Source organism: Rhinoderma darwinii, chromosome 2 (genome assembly GCF_050947455.1).
Source record: "Rhinoderma darwinii isolate aRhiDar2 chromosome 2, aRhiDar2.hap1, whole genome shotgun sequence".
NCBI classification, from domain to species: domain Eukaryota; kingdom Metazoa; phylum Chordata; class Amphibia; order Anura; family Rhinodermatidae; genus Rhinoderma; species Rhinoderma darwinii.
Window position 1 is genome coordinate 260,291,609 of NC_134688.1, and position 21,358 is coordinate 260,312,966.

A 21,358-nucleotide genomic window follows, 5' to 3' on the forward strand; every position below is an offset into this window, starting at 1 on the left:
TGAAGCCTTAGAACAGTTTTTTGCAGAAGGCTAATTTGTTTTAATGAATACTCACTTTTTCGATCTCCTTGAGCAAACTGAATTTCAATCTGGCGTCCACAAATCCATCTTCTGTCTAAGTTATGCAAGGCATCTTCTGCATCACGGACATCTTCAAACGTGCTAGCAGTTAAGGTACTTTACAATATCGCGTGGATAAATTAGAAGCTCTTTTTAAAACATGGTAAAGGTTAAAAATGCTTTTTTCTATTAAAAAAAACTGTCTCCAGAAGTCTTTTGTGCTAACCACATATCCTGTCAAAACGACTGAAAACAAATGCTGCAATCAAAGAAAAACCATTTTAAGGCCTCGTGCAACGAACGTAAAAACGCCCGTAATTACGGGCCCATAGACTTCTATTGGCCACGGGTACCTTCCCGTTTGCTTACGGGACAGTGCCCGTGCCGTTGAAAAATATGGAACATGTCCTATTTCAGGCCGTAATTAGGGCACGAGCAGGCCCATAGAAGTCTATGGGGCTCCCGTATTTACGGGAGCGCTGCTAGACGATGTCAGGGGATGGTCACTGTCCAGGGTGCTGAGAGAGTTAACTGATCGGCAGTAACTCTTTCAGTACCTGGGACAGAGACTACCGCTGGAGTTAATAGCATTAAAAGTTAACTTACCCAGAACTCCCTGCTTCTTCCTCCAGTCCGGCCTCCTGGGATGACGTTTCATCCCATGTAACCGCTGCAGCCAATCACAGGCTGCAGCGGTCACATGGACTGCCGCGTCATCCAGGGAGGTCTGACTGGATGTCAAAAGATGGAAACGTCACCAAGACAACAGCCGAGGTACGTACAAACTTTTTACTTTCAATCGCTGCGGACCCGTTTTCTCTGCACTAATCGGCAGCCCCTTCTCTCTATCAGTGCTGGATAGAGAGAAGGGGCTGCCGACTAGTGCAGAGAAAACAGGCCCGTAAATACAGGTGGAATACTTGTGACAACGTACCCTTACTTACGGGCACGGATCCGTAAATACTGGTGGAATACGGGTGACAAAGGACCCGTATTTATGGGAGGAAAAAAATACGTTCGTGTGCATGGGGCCTAAAGGCTATGTACACCTTTGAGGTTTTTTTAAAAATAAATAGATGAGTGATTAGTGTAACTTCTTAAATCGCTTTTATTAAAAAGTGATTTTACTTTTGTGCTATATACAGAACAGCTGTATCTATGGCTTTTCACTGAATCAGTCAGGTCCACAGGACTGACGGGTTCAGTGTCAGCGGGTCCCGTGTGTCTGACACGCAGGTTCCACCTGTAATCTATCACATCTAAGTTATGAATAAATGCTAAAATTAGGAAGTTATGATCTAATTTTTTTTATTTTTTTAGAGAAAAAGAAAAAAGCCCTCTTTATATAGGCCATTAAAATTTGAACAGTGTGGGTCCAATCAAATTGAATGGAACTGAGCTAAAGTACCTGGCAAACCTAAAAAACAAACCCAGATATCTCTAAATTACGATCAGAAATCTATTTATACCACAAGAGCAGCAAATCAAAGTCTTGCCATGCACTATTTTGACTTTTTTCCACCCCTCTATACCAGGGGACTACTATTTCCACATCGCTGCAGTATTGAACAATCAAGTGTAATGACATTGTATGCTTCTTTTACGATCAGGAGCTATAATCAAAGCTGTCAAATAGCTGACTCGTACACATTATCGAAGGGTGTAAAGACACCCTAACGGCAAAGGAATTAAAGCATCTATTATCGATGACTGATATTTTTGAAAAGGCAGATCAACCTAAAACATGATCTACTTTACGTCATTATGAAAGCCTGGGTTATATTTAAGTCAACTTTTTGCAAGTCATACCAAAAATGACTCCCCTTTTATCAGTCAATTTTTATTTACCGGCTTCAATGGGCCACATATTTTTATTACGAACAGATTCAACAAACTGGAAGGACTAGCAACTGTAAGTTAAAACAAACCTCTGCACAGCTATCCAGAAGACTAAACGCATATCAAATAGCCAATTGTGTCTTATTGTCTCTTTAACTCACCAAGCTATGTTCACATCAAGTTTTTTGGCCTACATTTATTTACTTTACTTATATGCCCGGAAAAGCTTCCGACGTACACGTTAAACGTAGGCTGTGACGGATGCCTAAGAGTGTTTAAAGGATACGTCATGAAAGGCTATTTAAAAGCTCATGATGTATACATTTTAATGGATGCCTGTGACACATGTCGAACCGTTGCATCAGTCGCCCATTGACTGCCATGGTAAAAATATATATATTTTTGTTTACTGGACTCAAGATGTAATAGAGTAGCTTACTATGCTATTCCATAGCTATCTGCAGTAATCTGTGTGTATACCTGCCTAAGGCTATGTTCAAACTGAGTATTTTGCCGAGTTTTTTGGCGCGGATACCGCGTCGCAAAACTCAGCAAAAACGGCCCGAAAACGCCTCCCATTGATTTCAATGGGAGGCATCGGCGTCTTTTTCCCGCGAGCAGTAAAACTGCCTCGCGGGAAAAAGAAGCGACATGCCCTATCTTCGGGCGCTTCCGCCTCTGACCTCCCATTGACTTCAATGGGAGGCAGAGAAAGCGTATTTCGCGCTGTTTTATGCCCGCGGCGCTCAATGGCGAAAATCGGCGTGCAGGGAGAGGAATATCTGCCTCAAACTTCCAAACGGAATTTTGAGGCAGATATTCCTCCTGCAAAATACCCCGTGTGAACATAGCCTAACAGAGGCCCTCTGGACATGTTTAGTGTGTTAGGAAAGCTTACAACGTACACACTAAACAACTAATTTTAAGGCATATTTGTTTACTAATATAATTTGAAATATATGTACACGCTATCACGCTTCTTGCATGGATATAAATACCTTCAAACAAGGTTATCCATAGGTAATAGTATTCGATTTTAATCTGAAGCAGGAAATATTAACATGGAACATACTAGTGTGTTTAACCCAATTAAAAAACGGGGAAAAAAAATGTAACCTGTAAAATAGGGGTTGTCCGGGATTACAAAAACATGGCTGCTTTCTACCAAAAGCAGCACAATACCTGTCCACAGACTGTTTGGTATCACAGATCAGCTCAATTGAGTTGCAACACCACACACAATGTGTGGTGCGGTTTCTAGAAAAAAAACAAAACAACGTTTTTCTAATTCTGGACAAACCCTTTAAATAATTTGTTGGATTTAACCCAAATTTTCCAAAACTGGCCTTAGGAGCTATATAGTTTAAAGATAAGTATTGCCAAAGAAGTAGGAATTCTAGTCTCTCATAATGGACCAGAAAGTCTTTACAAACCGTTGGGAGGCATCATGGCTTTCTTATTCTAACCTGCCTATGAGTATTGTTTGCACTTCGGATACTGACCAATGTCCCTTTTGAGCTTGAAGAGTGAAAAAAGGATACTGATACCACCTCATCTATGTACAGATTGTGGATTAATGAAGCAACCAATCAAAACCTACGGCCTACAGCAACCCAGTGTCAAACCATGTACTTACACAAGACTGTAAACACATCTTTGTTTAACAGGATACATCAAGACTCCTGTAATCTTGACAACCTTTCATTCAACTTTATCTTGACCTTTTATTTCTAAGAGCTTGTCAGTAGGACTTGTCATGATGTGCTTGCCAATTAATAGATGCTTTTATCTTTAACTTTGAAAAATAAATTTCCTGAATTAAGCGAAGCTTTGATCATATTTTGGCTTCTTCTTGCAGCTTTTCTTTTCCCACTTTCCCTTTAAATCTTCAAGCCTGATCATTAAGATGTCTTTGCTTTGTCTACTTGTCTCTACTCTAAAGGTTCTTTCATGCTTTCTCTGTGGTTCGCCTTTATTGTACAGCTTTAAACTCTGAGGTAATAACAGAGGACAGCAGAATTAATGGACAGTATTCATATATATATATATCCATCCAACACAGATGCCAATAAATGCAGTGAACAATGTTAATGGCACTTAACCCCTGCTATTAATGAAATACTAGTGAGATAAGATTTCATAAATGGTCAACAATTAAATGATTTTATCCAGTCAATTAAATTAAGCGCAACAAAGTGAAAGAAAATACCACAGAATGCTGCAGAATTACTTTGCTATGTATGCATAGTGAGAAATACAAAAAAAAATAATATGATCACAGCAAAGCAATTCTCACATGCTGTTACCTCTCACACCTTCTTCCAAACGTCATATTCCCTCATCAAGCATCTGGAGGAAGAAAGGATATTGAACATAAGCAAATCCTCTTGGACGCCTAGTGTAGAAATCAAGTGGGACATATACGTCAACGATGGGACCATATCGACCAAATTCTCTGCGTATATCTTCAGACCTGGAATATATGCAGAGATTATATTAGTTTACTTTTTGTATATTAAAAGTATGATAAACTGATTAACCTTCCAAAAAGTCATTTAGAAACAGTGATCAAAAATATAGCAGCCAAAATTATATATATATATATATATATATATATATATATATATATATATATATATATATATACACATACATACACACACACACATATACTAGGGTCTGTGATGCTCCATGTAGCCTTGCCCTAAAGGCTTCAATGTACACAGTACTCTCTCAACCACCATATTTTTTTTGTCCTAAAAATTAAAATATGAGGCAGAACTCCAATTCACGATGAAGAAAGTGTTTCGAATTTCAAATACGGTTGAATGAGGTTTTATTTACATGCACAGGTTTTTTTATGCAGCTAGATGATAGAGGAAGAGAAAGTATAGGAGAGAGATTCTACTTTATTTGAATCCACTCCTGGTTTTGGCTTAAACACTCATTCACCTGCATTTTCATTTCTAGATTATGAAGTGACACTGACAGGAGGATTTTCACCCTTTGCTACTGCTGTCTAAATAACATTTAGATAGCAGCCATAGTTTTTGGGTTTGTAATTTTTTTTTTCTTTCTTAACCCCTTAGTGACCACCAATACGCCTTTTCACGTGATTCACTAATGGGCTTTAGGCTAGGCTGACGCCTTTTCACGTCAGCCTAGTCCAAGTCCTGCACTTTAGTAAAAGTGTAAAAAAAAAAAAGTACACATGTGGTATCGCCGCGACCGTAATGACTCCATTAATAAAGTTAATAGGTAATTTAAACCGCAAAGTGAACACCGTAAAAAAGAAAACGCAAAAAACCATGGCAAAATTGCAATTTTTTTTCCATTGCCCCCAAAAAAGTAATAAAAATTAATCAATAAGTCCCATGCACCCCAAAACAGTACCATTCAAAACTACGTCTTGTACCGCAGAAAACAAGCCCAAAAAATCACTACATTGATGGAAAAATAAAAAAATTACGGCTCTTGGAAAGCGACGATGCAAAAACAAATAATTTTAGTTCAAAAGTGTTTTTATTGTGCAAAAGTCGTAAAACATAAAAAAAACTCTACATATGTGGTATCGCCGTAATCATACCGACCCATAGAATAAAGGTAACATGTTATTTACATCGCATAGTGAACGGCGTCAATTTAAGAACGCATAGAACAATGGCGGAATTTCAGGTTTTTTTTATAATCCCCCCCAAAAAGGTTAATAAAAGTTAATATAAAAATTATATGTACCCAAAAATGGTGCCATTAAAAAGCACAACTAATCCCGCAAAAAAAAAGTCCTCATACAGCTATGTAGACGAAAAAATAAAAACGTTATAGCTCTTTGAATGCGACTATAGAAAAACAAATAAAATAGCTTGGTCATTAGGGCCTAAAATGGGCTGGTCACTAAGGGGTTAAGCTAGACGTAATGGTTATTGTTAACATTTTACGATCACCATTTTTTCTATGGAACTAAAAAAAAAAACTAGACCCAAACCATGAAGATCTGCTTTAGTCAGAACATTTTTCATGCTCCAGGTGTTCTTAGCGATTAGCAATAAACACTTCAATCATAACATTTGCTTTACGAATGCCCAAATAAATGCACGTGGGGCAATGAGAGCACAATATGTTCCAAGCTTGAAGGATCTTCCAAAAATGGTGTAGGACCCCTTCAGCTGATTAACCCCTTAATGACCAAGCTATTTTTTTAAGTTTTTCCATCGTCTCATTCTAAGAGCTATAACCTTTTTATTTTTGCGTCGACATAGCTGTCTAAGGTCTTGTTTTTTGCGGGACAAGTTGTAATTTTTAATAGCACCATTTTGGGGGACATATTGTTTATCGATTAACTTCTATTAAAAGGGGGGGGGGGGAATAGAAAAAAACCAGCAATTTCGCCACACTTTTTTGCGTCCTAAATTTGCGCCGTTTACCGTGTGGTATAAATAACACAATAACTTTATTCAGTGGGTTGTTGCGATTGCAACGATACCAAATTTGTATCGTTTTTGTATGTTTTACTACTTTTACTCAGTGAAAACACTTTCTTCAAAATTGTTTGTGTCTCCATATTTGAAGAGCCGTAACGGTTTTATTGTTTCGCTGATGCAATTGTAGGAAGACTTTTTTTTGTGTGCGAGTAGATGCGACTTATCACATTTTTTTTTTTAGAGCGGCTGTCACCAGATTATAAGTGCCTTATCTCCTACATATTCTGATCGGCGCTGGAATGTAGATAACAGTAGTGGTTTTTATTTTGAAAAACGATCATTTTTGAGCAAGTTATGAGCAATTTTAGATTTCGTTTCTTAATGCCCAACTGGGTGTGTTTTTACTTTTGACCAAGTGGGTGTTGTAAAGAAGTGTATGAGGCTGACCAATCAGTGACCAGTGTCATATACTTCTCATTGTTCCAGCCCAGCGTCTTTCACTGCACAATCTCACTGCTGTGGATCATGCTGGGCTGGAACAATGAGAAGTGTATGTCACTGATTGTATGAGGCTGACCAATCAGTGACCAATCAGTGACATACACTTCTCATTGTTCCAGCCCAGCATGATCCACAGCAGTGAGATTGTGCAGTGAAAGACGCTGGGCTGGAACAATGAGAAGTATATGACACTGGTCACTGATTGGTCAGCCTCATACACTTCTTTACAACACCCACTTGGTCAAAAGTAAACACACACCCAGTTGGGCATTAAGAAACGAAATCTAAAATTGCTCATAACTTGCTCAAAAATGATCGTTTTTCAAAATAAAAACCACTGCTGTTATCTACATTCCAGCGCCGATCAGAATATGTAGGAGATAGGGCACTTATAATCTGGTGACAGAGCCTCTTTAAGGCTTGATTCATAGAAAATAGCAATTTTTGTATGTTTTATTATTTACGACGTTCACAGTGCAGGTTAAATTATGTAATAGGTTTATAGTCGGGGTAGTTACGGACGCGGCGATACCAAATATGCGTAACTTTATTAATAATAAAGCAGTTTGTAAGGGGGAAAAGTGGCTATTGAGCACCGCATCTGAAGGGTTAAACGGGTGAGAGCGATACTGATATCGATCTCACCCGGTCGAGCAGGGACGCCCCCGGCCCTCAGCTACCTCTGGCAGCTGAGAGCAGGGAGATTTGACAGCTCCCTGCTTTGTTGATTTATTCCGATGCAGTGACGTAAAAAAAAAAAAAAGTCTATGGCATCGGAATAAAGCCCGTTAGTGACTGATGTAAAAACACTATGGGGCGGTCACTAACGGGTTGTTCGTGTGAGAGCTGCAGCCTCTTTGTTTACATGGGTTTCATTCTGGTTCGTACTTGCACATGCCGTTACTTTCAGAACGGCTGTGCTTGGTATTGAAGTGTTGTCTATTAGTTCGGTATAAAGCAGATTCAAACATATACCGTTCCAAAGCTCGCGCTTGGATCTGTCTGCCCACTAACTAATGTTGCCTATATGTCATTTTATGGTGCCGAAAAGCAAAGCATGCAACACTATTCTGTAACGGTGGATCCGGCGACCATCTAATGTGTATGAGAGTAAGCAGACTCCTTTGGCGCAGATGTCGGGTGGGGGAGAGAATCAATGATGTTGGATTTCAACATGCCCTATTCTTTGTTCTCACAGGAGCTAAGCATCTGCCAGAAGTCTGGTAGTGTTATTCCCCTCTCCTCATTGAGAGAAGCCGAGCATGCATGTGGGAAGGGAAGAAATAGCGGTTGGCCAAACGTGCATTCAGCCGTACAGATATCTAAGGTTTATTGTCATCTTTACTTGCAATGTGCTATTTGCACATGGGGAAAAAGACATAGGACATGACCACTGAGTGATGTGCTTTAAGGCTGGATTCACACGAGCATGTTCGGTTTGTACGGAACGTATTTCGGCCGCATTTCCCGGACCGAACACACTGCAGGGAGCCGGGCTCCTAGCATCATAGTTATGTACGACGCTAGGAGTCCTTGCCTCTCCGTGGAACTACTGTCCCGTACTGAAAACATGACTACAGTACAGGACAGCTGTCCCGCAGCGAGGCAGGGACTCCTAGCATCGTACATAACTATGGCTTTTTGCTATCAGATGGTATCTTTTTGTGACATATGGCACAACTATGAGATAGGGGTTTTCTCTTAGGCTTCCTAGATGTCACACACACACACACAAACAATAAGAGGGGAAATAGTTAGGTAACTAATCCCCATATAAATATTCCCATAATCAGAATACCTACTGGGTTGGGAAACATGCTAGGCTCCACCATACGCTTGGAGGCAGGCTTCTCACACTCAGACATGGTGCAGGCATGATAGGAGTGATACAAACTTTCCTACCTGAGAGAATGAGGCCTCATGTCCAGGTGACCTTTAACCTGGATCACCGGGACTAGCGTGATGACAACCAACAGTAGCGCACTCCTCTTCTGCCTGCTCTTGGAAGCTCTGCAACTGCAGGGCATTCCATGCGGACGCCGTTAACAGGGCGTCGCCATGACACTTCCGGCGTCTGCACCAGAAATACGTCACTCCAGAAGTGATGTACGCGTGCATTCCACCGTGGAACGTACGCTATGAGCAGCAGAGGATTCCTGTATCACAGGTGGAGTGGTCGGCTGGGGAGCTCAGGGAGGACCGGAGTGGGCACATTGTCTTCACCTTAGCTTTACCCGATGGTGCACGGGAGAGGTGAAACGTGTCCCAAGTTCATGGAAGATGGGAGCAGTGTTTTAAAAGTAGAGGTGAGACATGACCACTCACTGCCTGGTGATTTAATTTTAAAGTAGGCTAACCAACTGACACCAGCCCAACCGGCAGCAACCTCTTGATGCCCAATAGTGACAGGAAAGATCACGGAGGAGGGAGGGGCTATTTAAGCTTGTGCTGTTTCCTGTCCAAATTAGAGACAGAGCCCTTACCTACTGTGGTGCTGTCATGGAGGGTAAGCGAGAAAACAAGCCTTCACACCCCTCCATCGACTGAAAAATAAAAAAAGTTATGCCTCTCAGAACAAATTTACTTTTCTTTGTAAACGTAGTAAATCTTAAAAAAAATAATATACTTTTTATCACTATAATTGTATTGACCCGCAGAAGTTAACATGTCCTATATGCCGCATATCGAACGTCGTAGAAATCGAAACCAGAAACCCAAAAAACAATGGAGGTGTTTATGGGCTTTTTTTATTCCACATCAAAGAATTTTTTCTTCAGCACATTATATGGTACAATAAATGGTGCAGTTAAAGACCAAAGTGTCCCTCATACGAATGTTTAGTCAGAAAATGACCTAATGTTTGAATTGAAGTGTAGCTAAACGTTCGACAAACTTCTGACATGTCACAGTGACATGTCAGAAGTTTGTATTGGTGGGGGTCCAAGCACTGAGACCCCCACCAATCGCTAGAACAAAGCAGCTGAAGCGTTTATGTGAGCGCTCAGCTGCTTGTTGTCTGTTCGGCTATTTCCAGAAATAAATGTATCGTTGTACGGACTCAATAGAAAGCCTATGAGCCCGTACACAATACACTTATTTCCGGAGAAAGCCGAACAGAAACTAAGCAGCTGAGCGCTCACACAAACGCTTCAGCTGCTTTGTTCTAGCGATTGGTGGGGGTCTCCGTGCTCGGACCCCCACCAATACAAACTTCTGACATGTCACTATGACAAGTCAGAAGTTTGTCGACCATTTAGCTACACTAAGTTTTTATCTTAGGGAGCCTAAGCATGCACATGACCGTAAAAATCGTCTGTAATTGCGGACCGCAATTACGGACCGATTCACTTCTATTGTCCGTGGACACCTTCCCATTTATTTACGGGAAAGCATCCGGGCTGTAAATGTGTACTGCAAAAGATAGGACTTGTCCTATCTTTTTGCTTTTTACGGGCCGTGCTGCCATAACTTAATTTTTTCACAAGTCAGGAAATATTATAAATTAGATTCTAATTTATAACATTTCCCTGTGCTGGTCACTAGAGGGAGCAATTCCCAAAATTGCAGCATTGCATGTGGTAAAGCAACCACATTGCTTTATGCTGCAAATTTGGTGTAAACACACACGCTCTAGTGAGCTCACAGAATGCCCCCTCCCTTATCCTGGCTAGTGCCAGGAGGGGATTGAATGTTCAAGCCTCCTACACTGTGTGCCGCCATTTTTTGAGCGAATACACAGTGTAGTAGGTTTACATACAGTGGTTATAACACAAAACATACATAAACATGACTTACCTACTCCTGCCGCCGCCTCTCCCTCCGGTCCGTCTGCTCCCTCGCTTGCTCCTGAACACATGCCCGGAAGCCGCAACCGGAAGTAGTCATCTTACTGTCCGGCCGCGGCTTCCGGTCCACAAGAAAATGGCACCGGATGTCGCTCGGCTGAAGACCTTCCATTTGGACTGTGTGGGAGCGGCACATGCGCCGTTCCCACTCTCTATGGGGCTGTATGTGCCGTATATCGACACATACAGAGATGAAAAAAAAAATGGCAGTCCCCATAGAGAAGAAAGTTTGAAAAAAAAAAGTAAAACACAAACACACAAATAAACGTTTTTTTAATAAAACACTAAAAGCAAATGTATCTAAAAAAAATGTTTTTCGCGACACCCGTCCTTTAAACAGGACCAGTCACTTCTGACATACCTATTTGAGTAAATACTTGTATCATTAATTAAATAATTCTGGAACCTATCTTAAGAACCTTGCGTTGTGCCATTCTTCTGTTATTCCTCCTAGAAATTGAAGAATAAATTGACCACTGTGTATTACCATTCCCGTTGTCAAAGACGTGTGTTCCTTTAGTCACTGTCAGCACTGATTGGACCCTGTCAGTCTGTAAGCACACACCCCAAAATAGTAACACCCAGTTGTACATTTATTTATACATTTCTACAAGGAACAACAGGAATGGCACAACATAGAGTTCTAAGAAAAGTTGCTCAAATTTTTTTACGGGGAATACAAAAGTGTTTTACTAAAAACAGGCATGTCAGGTGACAGGTCCTCCTCTTAAAAGAGACTGTCACCACATCATAAGTGTCCTATCTCCTACATAAGGAGATCGGCGCTATAATGTAGGTGACAGCAGTGCTTTTTATTTAATAAAACAATCTATTTTTACCACGTTAGGAGCGATTTTAGCTTTATGCAAATTAATTTCCTAATGCCCAAGTGGGCGTGTTTTTACTTTAGACCAAGTGGGCTGACCAATCAGCGTCATGCACTTCTCTCCATTGATTTAGTCAGCGCATAGTGATCTTGCTAGATCAGTATGTGCTGTCTTATACTGACATATTAACGTTACTGAAGTGTCCCAACAGTGAATAGACATTCCTTTCAGCCAGGACGGGATGTCACGATACCAGAATTTTGACTTCGATACCGATACTTCGTTTAGTATTGCGATAGCGATACCAATTTGATACTTTGCCAACAGTAATAATAATTAAAAAAAAAGTTCTTACATTTTCTAATGTGAGGCACGTGGTGTGATAATGAATGTAACCTCCACGTGCCTCACATTAATAGTAATTAACCCCATCATGTTTCTCAGTCATAATGGGTTAATATATAAGGTACATGATGGCGTTAATTACTATTAATGTGAGGCACATGGAGGTTAAATTCATCACACCTTGTGTCCCACAATAAGGCCCCATTTCACACGAACGTGCTTTTGGGGCCGCAATTCCCCCGAAAATCCACAGGAGAATTGTGGCCCCATTCATTCCTATGGGGCCATGCACACAACTGTAGTTTTTACTGTCCGTGCATGGCCCAGGAGCACGCACCGCAGAAAGAACGGACATGTCTTATTACGGCCGTCTTCTGCGGTCCGGGCTCATTGAAAATAATGGCCACGGCCATGTACATTGCCCGCGATATGCGGGCGGCTCGCGGCTGACAGTCCGCTGCCGGCCAACCTGAAAATCACGGCCGTGCACATGGCTACGGTCGTGTTCATGCGGCCTAATAAGTGATAGAAAGCAGTTTTTATTTTATGTTTTGACAGCGTACACATCATAAATGATGCAAAAAAAATTGTTGCGCAGGTCATTACGGCCGCACCAATACTGATTGTGTGTATATTTTATGTATTGAGACTTATTTTAATGTTTATTGTAAAAAAGGTGAATGTGTTTTTTATTTAACATTACTTCATGTTTTTACTTTATTTTTAAACTTTAATGTACTGGCATATATCTATCTATATGCTGATAGTAATGTACTGGCATATATCTATATTACAGTACATTAGCCTGTGTAATGATAGTACACAGGCAGTTGTTAGGACATACCTCAGTATGCCCTAACAGGAAACATGGTAGGACAGCCCTGGGCTCCTTCAATAGACCCTGGGCTATCGGCCCATATATGGTATGTCCCTCAATCGCATCACAGGAATTCCCTGTGACGAGATCCAAGGGGCATCCTCCCTTCTCATTTTCCCATGAATGCTGCAGTCTGCTGTGATCGCAGCATTCATGGGAATAGCGGCGGAGATGAGAGGTTTCTCTGATCTCCGCCAGCAGGGCTGAGGTTGTGCAATACAGGCATTGCCCCGCTCCTGACAGGAAGTGCGTGCGCGGTCAGCATGAGGAGATGCGGCCGGCACTGCACTAATGAGCGGCGGTTCAGGCACTGAGGACAGAACATTTTTGCAGTGTGCGCGCCATGTTGTCTTCAGTGCAGCGCCGGCCGCATCACATCATGCTGACCGCGCACGCACTTCCTGTCAGGAGCGGCGCACATGTCAGAACTCAGGAGCGCGGCAATGACTATTACACAGCCGCAGCCCTGCTCTCATACATTCATGTGTTACTATCCTTAGCTGTGCGGCCGCACAGCAAAGTATCGAAATACATGAAATAGCGGTATCAAACCGTTTGGGGATGCACAGTATCGAAGTTTCGATGCATCGTGCATCCCTGGCTGGAAGGAATGTCTCTTCACTGTCTAAACACTTCAGTAACGTTAATATAAGACAGCACATAGCGAACAACGCAGTGTCACTATGCGCTGACTAAATGAATGGAGAGAAGTGTATGACGCTGATTGGTCAGCATCATACACTCCTCTGTACAACGCCCACTTGGTCATTAACCCCTTCCCGACGTAAACAACTTTCAGATTTTCATTTTTTCCTCTCCACATTCCAGAAGCCATAACGTCTTTATTTTTCCGTCGATATAGTACTATGAGGGCTTTATTTTTGCGGGACGAGTTGTAGTTTTTCGTAGCGCCATTTATTTTGCCGTATAATGTACTAGGAAACGAGAAAAAAATTATTTGTGGGGTAGAAAATGAAAAAAAAAACCAGCGATTCCTCCATGGTTTTTTTGCGCGCTGTTTTTACGGAATTCACTGTGCAATTAAAACAACATGTTAACTTTAATCTGAGGGTCAATACGATTACGGCGATACAAAATATGTATCGTTTTTTCTATATTTTACTACTTTTACAAGTAAAAACCTAAGTGTAAAAAAGAAAATTTATTTTGCGTCGCCAAATTCCGAGAGCCACAACTTTTTTTTTCCCGTCGATTAAGTGGTATGAGGGCTTATTTTTTGCGGCATAAACGGTAGTTTTTAATAATACCATTTTGGTGTAAATGCGACGGTTTAATCACTTTTTATTTCATTTTTTTGTGGGAGATGAGGTGACCAAAAAATACATTCTGGTGTTTACATATTTTTTTTTTACGGCGTTCACCGTGCGGGTTAAATAATGATATATTGTAATAGTTCAGACTTTTACGGACGTGGCGATACCAATTATGTATATTTATTTTTTTACTATGCTCTAGGGGGGAAATACGAAAAGGGGGGTTTTTGGAACTTATTATTTTTCTTACACAAAAAACAAAGAAAAAAATTTTAACTTTTTTTATTAGTCCCCCTAGGGGACTTCAACCAGCAATCGTTAGATCGCTTGCACGATATACTGCAATACAAATGTATTGCAGTATATCGTGATTCTGACAGGCACCTATTAACCCCTTAAGGACGCAGCCTAGTTTGTGCCTTAAGGCTCAGAGCCCATGTTTCAAATCTGACATATTTCACTTTATGTGGTAATAACGTCGGAATGCTTAAACCTATCCAAGCGATTCTGAGATTGTTTTCTCGTGACACTTTGGGCTTCATGTTTGTGGTAAAATTTGGTCGATATATTCAGTCTTTATTTGTGAAAAATTGCAAAATTTAGAGAAAATTTACAAAAAATATCATTTTTCAGAATTTAAATGCATCTGCTTGTAAAACAGACTGTTATACCACCCAAAATAGTTACTAGTTCCCCATATGTCTACTTTAGATTGGCATCGTCTTTTGAACATTATTTTATTTTTCTTGGACGTTACAAAGCTTAGAACATAAACAGCAATTTCTCATATTCTTAAGAAAATTTCAAAAGCCTTTTTTTGAAGGTACCTGTTCAGTTCTGAAGTGGATTTGAGGGGCCTATGTATTAGAAACCCCCATAAAACACCCCATTTTAAAAACTAGACCCCTCAAAGTATTCAAAACAGCATATAGAAAGTTTTTTAACCCTTCAGGCATTTCACAGGAATTAAAGCAAAGTGGAAATGAAATTTGCAAATTTCATTTTTTCTGCTGAATTTCAATTTTATTCAATTTTTTTCTGTAACACAGGTTTTACCAGAGAAATACTACTAAATATGTATTGTCCAGATTCTGCAGTTTTTAGAAATGTCCCACATGTGGCTCTAGTGCGCTTGTGGACTAAAACACAAGCCCTAGAAGCAAAGAAGCACCTAGTGCATTTTGAGGCCTCTTTTTTATTAGAATATATTTTCGGCAGCATGCCAGGTTTGAAGAGGTGTTGAGGTATCAAAACAATGGAAACCCACCAGAATTGACCCCATTTTGGAAATTACACCCCTCAAGGAATTCATTTATGGTTTTTGTTATCATTTTGACCGCACAGTTTTTTCACAGCACCTATTTGAATTGGGCTGTGAAATGAAAAAAATTATATTTTTTCCAATAAAATGTCATTTGTGATCAAAATTTCTTATTTTCACAGGGAACAAAATACCCCATTTTGTTGCCCAATTTGTCCTTAGTGCGGCAATACCCCATTTGTTGTGATAAACTGCCGTTTGGGCCCATGGGAGGGCTCAGAAGGAAAGGAGCGCTATGTGTTTGTTGGAGTCCAGATTTTGCTGGATTGGTTTTCGGGTGCCATGTCGCATTTACAGAGCCTCAGAGGTATCAAAGCAATGGAAACCCACCAAAAGTGACCCCATTTTGGAAACTACACCCCCTCAAGGAATTCATTTATGGTTTTTGTTATCATTTTGACCGCACATTTTTTTCACAGCACCTATTTGGATTGGGCTGTGAAATGAAAAAAATGATATTTTTTCCAATAAAATGTCATTTTTGATCAAAATTTCTTATTTTCACAAGGAACAACATACCCCATTTTGTTGCCCAATTTGTCCTTAGTGAGGCAATACCCCATTTGTGGTGATAAACTGCCGTTTGGGCCCATGGGAGGGCTCAGAAGGAAAGGACCACCATTTGGCCTACTGGAGCTTTTCTGGTGCTAAGTCATGTATGCAGAAGCCCCTGAGGTACCAGTACAGTTGAAACCCCCGAGAAGTGACCCCATTTTAAAAACTACACCCCTTAAGACATTCATCTAGAGGTGTAGTGAGCATTTTGACCCCACAGGTACTGTGTAAAAGATAATGCGCAGCAGATGGTGCAGAGTGAGATTTGCAATTTTATATATATATATATATATATATATATATATGCCATTTCAGTGTCCAATATAGTGTACCCAGCATGCGCCACCGGAGATATACACCCCTTAAATTGTAATGTGGGTTCTCCTGGGTACGGCAATACCCTACATGTGGCTGTTATCAGCTGCCTGGGCATACGGCAGGGCTCAGAAGGGAAAGATGAGGGGGGTAAGCTGTGCGGAGTGCATCAGGGTAAATTAAAAATCAAGGGATGTATGATACATTTTAAAACAATCTTTTATACAGAGCCCTGGTTTTTCGTGAAAAACGTGTCACATTGGTATATTGTGTTCTTCCTTATCCCCCTCTTATAGCACACTCTGCACCTCTTTTGACTCTTTTCCTTTCCACTGATTTGGGGAACTTCTCCTGGAAAGTGTTGCCCTGGTACGATGCGTGTGGCCTCGCTTCCAGAAGTACTGGGTGCCCCCCCTTCCTGGTCCCTAAACATTAGATCTTGAAATTTCAGGAAAGTTCCCCTCTGGCCTGCACATCGACGTAGCACGTACGCATTGTACAAAGCCATCTGTATGATGTGCCCGGCCAGCTTCTTATACCACACCGCATGGCGCTGTAGGGCTTCAGGACTTGATTTGACAAGTCCATCCCTCCCATGTACCTATTGTAGTCCCGGATGCAGTCTGGTTTGGGGGTGGCCTTTCCTTCATATATCCTAAATCTGTAGGTATACCCGGATGCACTCTCGCACAGCTTATACATCTTCACGCCATACCTTGCCCTCTTACCCGGCAGGTACTCACGGAATTGAACCCTCCCTTTAAAATGTACCAGGGACTCATTAATAGAAATACACTTCTCGGGGGTGAATGCTTGGGAAAACCGGGCACTGAGACGGTCTAATAGGGGTCTCCGTTTATACAAACGGTCAAAACTGGGGTCATCTCGGGGTGGGCACGGCTCATTATCAGTATAATGTAAGAAGCAAAGTATTGCCTCATTTATTTATTTTTTTAGGTTCCAGTTCAGTTCTGAAGTTGCTTTGAGGGGCCCATTTATTAGAAACCCCTATCAAACACCCCATTTTAGAAACTAGACCCCTCAAAGTATTCACAACAGCATTTAGAAAGTTTATGAACCCTTTAGGTGTTTCACAGAAATTTAGAGCAAAGTAGAGGTGAAATTTACTTTTTTTTTTTTGTCAGAAAATCCTCTTTATACCATTTTTTTTATAACACAAAAGGATTTATCAGAGAAACGCAACTTAATACGTATTGCCCAGATTCTGCAGTTTAGAGAAATATCCCACATGTGGCCCTAGTACGGTAATGGACTGAAGCACCGAAGCAAAGGAGCGCCTAGAGGATTATGAGGCCTCTTTTTTATTAGGCACCATGTCCGGTTTGAAGAGGTCTTGTGGTGCCAAAACATTGGAAACCCCCCAAAAGTGACCCCAATTTGGAAACTAGCCCCCTTGAGGAATCCATTGCAGTTTTCTTGGGGTGCATGCGGCTTTTTGATCAGTTTTTATTCAATTTTTAGATGGCGTGGTGAATAAAAAACAGCAATTCTACTATTGTTTTTTTATTCTAGTTTTTTTACAGCGTTCACCGTGCGCTATAAATTACATATTCACTTTATTCTGCGGGGCGATACGATTATGGCGATACCGGATGTTTATAGTTTTTTTTTATGTCTTATGGCGTTTGCACAATAAAATACGTTTTGTAATAAATCATTCACTTTTTGTGTTACCTTATTCTAAGAGCCAGAACGTTTTTATTTTTCAATCAATAAAGCCGTGCGAGGACTTATTTTTTGCGTAACGAACTGTAGTTTCGATCAGTACCATTTTTAGGTACATGCGACTTTTTGATCTGTTTTTATTCCATTTTTTGGGAGGTGAAGTGACCAAACAATTGTGATTGTGGTACGGTTTATTAATATTCTTTTTACGGCGTTCACCGTGCGGGATAAATAACAAAATAATTTTGTAGTTCAGGCCGTTACGGACGCGGCGATACCAATTATGTATAGTTTATTTGTTTGTTTATATATTTTTATTAATAATAAATGAGTGATAAGGTAAAAAGTGGGACTTTTACTTTTATTACTTTTAAAACTTTTATTTTCTTATTTTTACACATCTTTTTTTAACTTTTTTACTTTGTCCCACTAGGGGACATGAGGGCAGGAGGCCCTGATCGCTATTCTAATACACTGCACTACATGCGTAGGTAGTGCAGTGTATTAGAACTGTCAGCTACTCACTGACAGCAAGCATAGTGGGTCCTGACGTTGTCAGGACCCACTAGGCTTCCGTCTATGGCATAGCCGGACGCCATTGTTTGGTGTCCGGTTGCCATAGTCACCATCGCCGGCCGCTATCGTGTAGCAGGCCGGCGATGGCGGATTAACCCCTAAGAAACCGCGATCGCTATTGAACGCGGCTTCTGAGGGGTTAATCGGCGGGGAGCTCCGCGATCGGTCCCGGCACATTGAGCAGTGATAGTCTGCTGTCGGAAACAGCAGCTATCACAGCTCATGAACGCGCCCCGCGCGAACGGCGCCGTGTTTACTCCATGACCTACTATTAGGTCACTGAGCACGAACGCTACAGTTAGCATGACCTAATAGTAGGTCATGGAGCGTTAAGGGGTTAAAGAGGCTCTGTCACCAGATTTTGCAACCCCTATCTCCTATTGCAGCAGATAGGCGCTGCAATGTAGATTACAGTAACGTTTTTATTTTTTTAAAAACGAACATTTTTGGCCAAGTTATGACCATTTTTGTATTTATGCAAATGAGGCTTTCAAAAGTACAACTGGGTGTGTTTAAAAGTAAAAGTACAACTGGGCGTGTATTATGTGCGTACATCGGGGCGTGTTTACTACTTTTACTAGCTGGGCGTTCTGACGAGAAGTATCATCCACTTCTCTTCAGAACGCCCAGCTTCTGGCAGTGCAGACACAGCCGTGTTCTCGAGAGATCACGCTGTGACGTCACTCACAGGTCCTGAATCGTGTCGGACGAGCGAGGACACATCGGCACCAGATGATTCTGCAGCAGCATCGGCGTTTGCAGGTAAATTGATGTAGCTACTTACCTGCAAATGCTGATGCTGCTGCAGAATCAACTGTAGCCTCTGGTGCCGATGTGTCCTCGCTCGTCCGACACGATGCAGGACCTGTGAGTGACGTCACAGAACTGCCAGAAGCTGGGCGTTCTGAAGAGAAGTGGATGATACTTCTCATCAGAACGCCCAGCTAGTAAAAGTAGTAAACACGCCCCGATGTACGCACATAATACACGCCCACTTGTACTTTTACTTTTCAACACGGCCAGTTGTACTTTTGCAAGCCTCATTTGCATAAATACAAAAATGGCCATAACTTGGCCAAAAATGCTTGTTTTTTAAAAATAAAAACGTTACTGTAATCTACATTGCAGCGCCTATCTGCTGCAATAGCAGATAGGGGTTGCAAAATCTGGTGACAGAGCCTCTTTAAGCCCTGCCAGAGGCATGTCTTAATAGGTGTACAAAGATGGCGGACCTGGGGGCCTTCATTAGGCCCCCAGGCAGCCATAGCAACCATCGCGCGCCCCCCCCCATGATTGCATTGCAGGGGCACGATGAACTGTTAGTGGGGGTCGCCCCCCTCGTTCTCACGATTTAAATGCTGTGGTCGGTATTGACAGCGACATTTAAAGAGGCTCTGTCACCACATTATAAGTGCCCTGTCTCCTATATAAGGAGATCGGCGCTGTAATGTAGGTGACAGTAATGCTTTTTATTTTAAAAAAACGATCTATTTTCACAACGTTAGGAGCGATTTTGGTTTATGCTAATGAGTTTCTTAATGCCCAAGTGGGCGTATTTTTACTTTCGACCAAGTGGGCGTTGTACAGAGGTGTGTATGACGCTGACCAATTGGCATCATGCACTCCTCTCCATTCATTTAGACAGCAGAATCACGTTCTTACTAGAACATGATCTGCAGCCACATACACAGCGATTCTGCTTGATTAACATTAATCCATTGTCCTGATAATGAATACACGTGACCATCCAGCCTGGACGTCATGTGTATTCAGAATCCTGACACTTCTGACTCTTTTCTGTGAGATTTACAGCAAGGGAAACGAAATCTCGTTTATCTCCATAATCTCGCGAGATTTCGTATCCGTTGCTGGAATCTCACAGAAAAGATACCCCAGTATAACTTGACCGCTATACGATCTTTACACTGACCCCTATAATAGATGGTTATATTCACATGAACATTTCTGCGCACACACGCACGCATACTAAGAATAGCAAGTTATGCGGATATAAAAATGAACCATATTGGATCCGTACTACAGTTAGAACGGAGGTTTTAATTCTTTGAGTACTAAAAATATATATAGACGTAACAAAAAAAAATAAAAAAATTAGAAAATATATACAGTAGAAAAATCCACCCCAATATGAAAGAACTGACGTAAATATTAGTGCAGTTACAAATAACCATATCAACCAAATCATTTAGTTCATTTTCAATTCCAATCTGATTGGCTGCCTCCAATTTTTGACTGCTGTATTTTAGAATAAATGAGTCGCAGCCATGTAATGTCTCACATAAATAACCCGTACTATAAAATCAAAACCGGCCTCTAGTAAATAAGACGAAAGAAATACACACCACAAAAGACAATGCAGCGTGTGCCGCACAGAAACCTAGTAAATTGCGTCGTTATTTTCACGGTAACCGAATTACACCGCTCGTCTCTCGCACTAGGCCTTTCTTGACTTACAGCAATAGTTTCACTTACCGGATGTCGTCTGCTATATTCCGGACAAAGAGCGAGGTGTTGGGGGGACGGAGGTACCTAGACATGGCTGGTTTCTGAAAGAAAACAAACCGCGTACGTGCACGCTACAACCACACACGAGTACAATGGCGGCTCTACCGCTTAGGCCAAACGAGATCTCGCGAAAATTCTCGGAGGGGGCGGGGCGCTGATATGGGCTGCTGGCGGCAGTGTTGGCGCGCTAAAATTAGCCGGAAGTTGTAATACTACTCGTTCTTCTACCGGGGTTTTGTTTTATTTTGCACTTTGCGCCACAGTAAATGCGTGCTAAAAAAAAAAAGCAGATACTGACAAGAAGTCTTGTCACATTAGATCATATAAAAACCATATCGCGTACAAAAATTATATATTATGCTCCGTCTAGAACACTACGTGGGGGAATGA

The 21,358-nt window shown here is 41.3% G+C and overlaps 1 protein-coding gene across 1 annotated transcript in view; it reads right to left on the bottom strand.

Annotated features, from left to right (window-relative positions):
- SRSF10 (serine and arginine rich splicing factor 10) overlaps nucleotides 1-21,107 on the bottom strand; it is a 33,498-nt gene extending 12,391 nt beyond the window's left edge. The window contains exons 1-3 of the mRNA XM_075853204.1: nucleotides 20,936-21,107; nucleotides 4,268-4,372; nucleotides 56-159 (exon numbers count right to left, since the gene is read on the bottom strand). Coding sequence (XP_075709319.1) covers nucleotides 56-159; nucleotides 4,268-4,372; nucleotides 20,936-21,000 — 274 coding nt within the window. The 5' untranslated portion in view covers nucleotides 21,001-21,107. The remainder of the gene's footprint in view (nucleotides 1-55; nucleotides 160-4,267; nucleotides 4,373-20,935) is intronic.
- Between the last annotated feature and the right edge of the window lie 251 nt (nucleotides 21,108-21,358).